The 5477-nt window shown below is 34.6% G+C and overlaps 1 protein-coding gene across 1 annotated transcript; it reads left to right on the top strand.

The window, feature by feature from the left end:
* Positions 1-1081: 1081 nt before the first annotated feature.
* On the top strand, positions 1082-4712 carry LOC109238719 (protein DOWNY MILDEW RESISTANCE 6-like). Its single transcript, XM_019405195.1, has 4 exons — positions 1082-1384; positions 1656-1903; positions 2726-3047; positions 4315-4712. The coding sequence occupies exons 1-4, from the start codon at positions 1082-1084 to the stop codon at positions 4570-4572; spliced, it is 1131 nt and encodes a 376-aa protein (XP_019260740.1). The 3' UTR covers positions 4573-4712.
* The last annotated feature ends 765 nt before the right edge of the window (positions 4713-5477 follow it).

Here is a 5477-nt window from a genome sequence, read left to right as displayed (position 1 = left end):
CCCGGGATCTCCCCTGTATGTTTACTTTGGGACTACGGAATTGCATTCCGGGAGATGCCTTTATGAGTTGGACTACGGAATTGTATTTCGGGAGATCCCTCTGCACATTTATGAGTTGGACTACGGGACTGCACCCGGGAGATCCACTGGATATGACATTTATATTGGCCAAACGGGAAATCAGCTGAGCTGTATCTCTTACTGTGTTTTACTTGCCTCTGTGATAGTTGTTGCTGTCCTTTATATCTTGTGTTACTTATCTACACTGTTTATTTCACGCTGTTAAACTTTATATCTTATTTAACCTCAGTAGGGCCCTGACCTTCCTCGTCACTACCCAACCGAGGTTAGGCTTGGCACTTACTGAGTACCACTGTGGTGTACTCATGCCCTTTCTGCGCATGTTTTTCATGTGCAGATCCAGGTACCTCTACTCAGGCTTACCATTCTTGAGGCGAGGCGATTCTACGGGACTTCGAGGTATATCTGCCGCGTCTGCAGACCGAGGAGTCTCTTTCTATTCCTGCATCTAGTATTTAGCCCTTCTGTACTTTATGTTCTTGATTAGACATTCCGGAGATTAGAGCTATGTAGTGTTTTTCTCAGCTTGTGGATCCGTGAGTTTCCGGGTTTTGGGATAGTGTATCAGACTTTGGAAAGTTGTGTGTATATGCCAAGCAACATTTAAATACTATTTCTTCCAGTTATTCGGCTTTTGATTAGTTATTCCGCAAGATTAGTTGTTTCCTGCATTTGTTAGGCTTACCTAGTCGTAAAGACTAGGTGCTGTCACGATAGTTCACGGAGGGCCAACGTGACATGTTAGGTGACTAATATAACACCAATGCACTAACATATGTAATTAATAAGCCTTCCATCTTAAACTTGTAAAAGAGCATCGTTACTTCCGTTAGCTAGATTCCAAAATTTGAAACAGGCAAATTAAAGAAAAGAACAGAAAATGTCCCATCTGCATGGACAATGCCACTAGTCTTATAGCTCTGACAACAACAACGCGTGGAAATTGGCAAAGGAATTCATGAAAAACTGAAAAGCCAAGAATCCATAATCTTCTATAGTAATGGCTCTAACGGCGATTTCTCCCTCTCCGCCTTCCACCAGCAACAATGGCAATTCACCTTCTATTACTACGGACGTTGATTACAGAAAAGGTGTGAAGTACCTAATTGACAATTCAAAGGACGACATGAAAATTCTGCCTCCCGAGTTTGTTTTGCCACTGCCAGAAGCCGAAAGGCCATCTTTGGCGATCTGTGGTTCCATTCCAGTTATAGATTTGAGTGGCTTAAATGGAACTGTTGAGCAAAGACTAGCAACTATACATGCCATTAGTTCTGCCTGTGCAGAATGGGGATTCTTTAGGGTAATTAATTAAGTTAGTTTCCGTCTTTTTCCTCATCTCTTTTTAATGCTCACTGATAGTGTTTTGCCTTTGTCTACAAGTTCTTAGGGTCGCCTTATATTATGTGTTGTGTTTTTTTTAATCTTTAATAAAGAAATAACGACTTCTGAAACTTGTGATTGAAAGTAAAATTATATTATTCTTTTTGGAACGGGGGAGTAATATTGTTTCCCTTAATTATATGATAAAAAAAATGTAATGAAATCCTTTTATGTGATTGCAAAATCCACAGGTTACTAATCATGGTATAAAGATTTCTGTCATGGATGAAATGCTTAAAGCTGTAGAAGATTTTTTTAATTTGCCATTGGAAGAAAAAATGAGATATGCATCAGAAGATGTGATGGACCCAGTAAGATACGGAACAAGCTTGAATACAAGCCGAAAACATGCTCTCCATTGGAGGGACTTTCTGAGGCACTACGGCGGTCCAATTCCGCATAGCCATCACCTTTGGCCAGATAATCCCCCTTGCTACAGGTAATTTTCTGCATGCTTCACATTTACCAGCCTTTAAGTTCGTATTTATGTCCCTATGCTGATATTGTAAAGAAATTTTATATTATGAAATTAAGTTGATCGATACGGACAATTTTTCGATAACTTTGAATATATATATATATATATATATATATATATATATATATATATATATATAGAGTAATAAACTATCACCGGTTAAATTGCCTAATAATCTAGTAATATAACTTAAAACTCTTACGTTTTGTTACACTTGGCGCACTTCTTCCCAACATAAGTTGAAAAGGTCGTTTGCTTTATTCTGGCTCATCCTTCTATGGTTGATTGTATTCTCTCCTCTTTTATGCTGCATCTTGGAGAGTCAACAAATTATTAAAAACTTTTGAAGCTTTAGATATATTTTGTGTAATATTCTAACGAGTACTTTTGGTGTATTCACTAGCTATATATATATCTGAACTTTACAAAAATTAGGGAATCGATGTCCCACTACAAAGGAAAATTAATGATTTGTCCTTTATACTCCTAATCTTATTTTCTTTATAGAGTGACCAGGGTAATACTCAGGATTCCTTTGATTCAACCGTGAGATAGATAAGGATATCCTAAACGCTTAGTTATCCACTTTCTATTTGGATTGCTAATTCCACCATTACGGTATAAAGTTTATCCCATTATTAGCTAATGCACATAACCAAACATAGGATAAATACTCTCACATCTTATTTGAGAATTAATATCCTTAACCAAAACAACCCCTTAAAGATTTTTTTTCCCCTTTAGTGATTGATTAATTTAATCCATTTATACATGTACGCGAAGGCGCATTGCAAAGGAGTACCTAGAGGAGGTTTGGAAGCTTGCAATAAAAATATTTGGTGCAATATCTGAAGGATTAGGTCTTGATACAAAGTACATAGAAAGGTCACTTGGAGAAGGGACTCAAATCATAGCTGCAAATTTTTATCCACCATGTCCTGAGCCTAACAAAACCTTAGGACTTGCTGCACATTCTGATCATGGTGGTCTCACTATTTTGATGGACAATGGCATTCATGGCTTGCAAATTAAACACAATCACACCTGGTTTTCCGTCCCTCATGTCCCTGCCACTCTCGTCGTCAACCTCGGAGATTATTTGGAGGTTATTCTCATTATCTTTAATTATTTTAAGCCTATTTATTTTGTTTTACTTCTTAAAATCTCTAAATATAAAATGCATTCTAATTAAGTTACACTAACACAGTGCTCTGTTTTTCTACAAAGTAGTACTATATTTTTAGGCAATACCTATGAACTTAGCTCGGAAAAAATCCACATCCGCCTCTATGACCTTCTATATGAGAGGTTTTTTGCATTATTAGTGTAGTTTAACATGTTATAGCTCATTAGTTAACATTTTTATCATGAATGTTATCCTTGTTAGTTACCATGTACTCCCTCGGTTTCAATTTAAATGACACATTCCGCTTATCGAGAGTCGGTGAAGTTTAATCAATATTTAAAATGTATTTTTTTAATCATATTGACATGAGAAAAATTACAATTTATAATATTTTTTGTATAGTTTATCAATATTAAAATTTTAATTTTAAAATACTAAGTTGAACAAATGCAATTTAGATTCAAAATTGAGTCAAGTTGACTCTCGATAAGCAAAATGTGTTATCTAAATTGAAGCATAGAGAATACATTCTATCCTTGTTTGGAACTGAATTAGGGTTGTGCATAATTTGGTAAATACTGAATTACCGTACTGAAATCGAAAATTTTGGTATTTGGTATTCGATATAGTATTTGGTTTAAGGTTTTTAAAAAATTGATATTTGGTATTATTTGGTGTTTTAAAATGAAATACCGATACCGTACCGAAATATCTATTATATTACACAATACAATATTATTAATTATAACACAAATATAAAAAATCTAAAATTTTACTTTCTTCTATTCTCTAAGTTCATCAAGTAACAAGACATTTCTAATGATCAAATTTATTCCTTTATGTATAGTTTTCTCTCTCTGGGTTGATATTTGCTGGTTTTGGACAAAACTTTTGTCAACAAATATTTTTAGTTTTGTACTTTTGAGTACTTTAATTAATAATATTACAGTCTATGACTATATGCACTAGTTAGTATTCTAACCGAATAAATCGAAGTTACCGAACCGAATAAACCGAAATCAAAAGTAGAAAAATCAAACCATACCGAATTTAATTAGGTACGGTATTGGTATAACATTTTAAGAAACCGAATACCGAAAATACCGAATAGAAATGTCTAAATACCGTACCAACCGACTAACACGCCTAACCTGAATGTTAATATAGTTTTTTTCTTTTTACAAAACTTTTTACTTCATACTCTAAACTCAAATTGCAGTTACTAAAAGAAAAATATTTTCCTCAGATACTGAGTAATGGAAGGTACAAGAGCGTAGAGCATCGAGCAGTAGTCAATACAGAGAAGACGAGGATCTCAGTAGCCGTGGGCCATGGCCCAGAAATGGCAGCTATAGTTCAGCCTGCAGGCCAACTACTCAAAGAAAATAGTGAAAGCAAGTATCGGCCCATTGTATATAAGGAGTATATTAGAGGCCAACAGAGCACTACCAAAAGAGGAAAGAGCGCGTTGGATGAGATTATGACTTCCTTAAACAGCAAATAGACAATGAAATTTGAGGATCAGTCTTGTAGAGTGTTTTGTATCTATAAAATTCGTCATAACAAGTTTTACCTTGACTGTTACCTTATTGCAAGTCTTCTTTATTATCCGGTTTTGGACTGTTTATATATTCGAGTTATTTACCTATTGAATAAAAAATCTAGATTGGGGTCCTTTACAATGTACAAACTAAAGATGATTTGGTCATAGTTAGAACTGAGGGCGGCAAAAGTAGCCCATGAAAGTATGATTTTGCCAAATTCACCCCATCTAACAGTTGGATTGATTTGCTAAATATGTAGCCCAAGTTGACCAATGAGAAACTTTGTTGAAATAATTTAGATAACTTTTTTTGCTTGATATATTATATATAGAGATAATAAAAGAACAAAGTTCATTACTTTTGTTTGATAATTAAGCAAATTAAAAGAAAACAAAATAAGAAATTAAAACTTGGTAAAATTTGAATGAGTTGGGCTATTATCCATTGTTTAGCCCATCTTGATCCATTTGTTTCTGTCCAAGTAACAACTAAATTGTCCATTTATTAAGGTCATTCCATTTGGACCCGATTAAATTCAGCTCGATCAATCCGTCCATTTGACCCTGTTAGCATTCAACAATATGCCTTGGATCACTTTGGATAAATTTTAAAAATAGCCAGATTTACAACTGGTCGTTTAAAAATAGCCCAATTTCAAAAGTAATTGAAATTTAGCCACTTTTTATATAAAGATAAATCTGAGCGAAAACACTGTTCAAAACCCGAAAAATACTCCAGTATATTATGCTGGAGTTCCAGCATAAGTATACTTGAACTCCAGCATATTATATTGGAGTTCCAGAATAGGTATGCTGGAACTCCAGCATAATATGATGGAGTTCCAGCATAAGTACACTAGAATTCC

The sequence above is a fragment of the Nicotiana attenuata genome, unplaced genomic scaffold (genome assembly GCF_001879085.1).
Source record: "Nicotiana attenuata strain UT unplaced genomic scaffold, NIATTr2, whole genome shotgun sequence".
Lineage (NCBI taxonomy): Eukaryota > Viridiplantae > Streptophyta > Magnoliopsida > Solanales > Solanaceae > Nicotiana > Nicotiana attenuata.
Note: the sequence above shows the minus strand (reverse complement) of the source record. Positions and strands in the feature narration are given on the sequence as shown.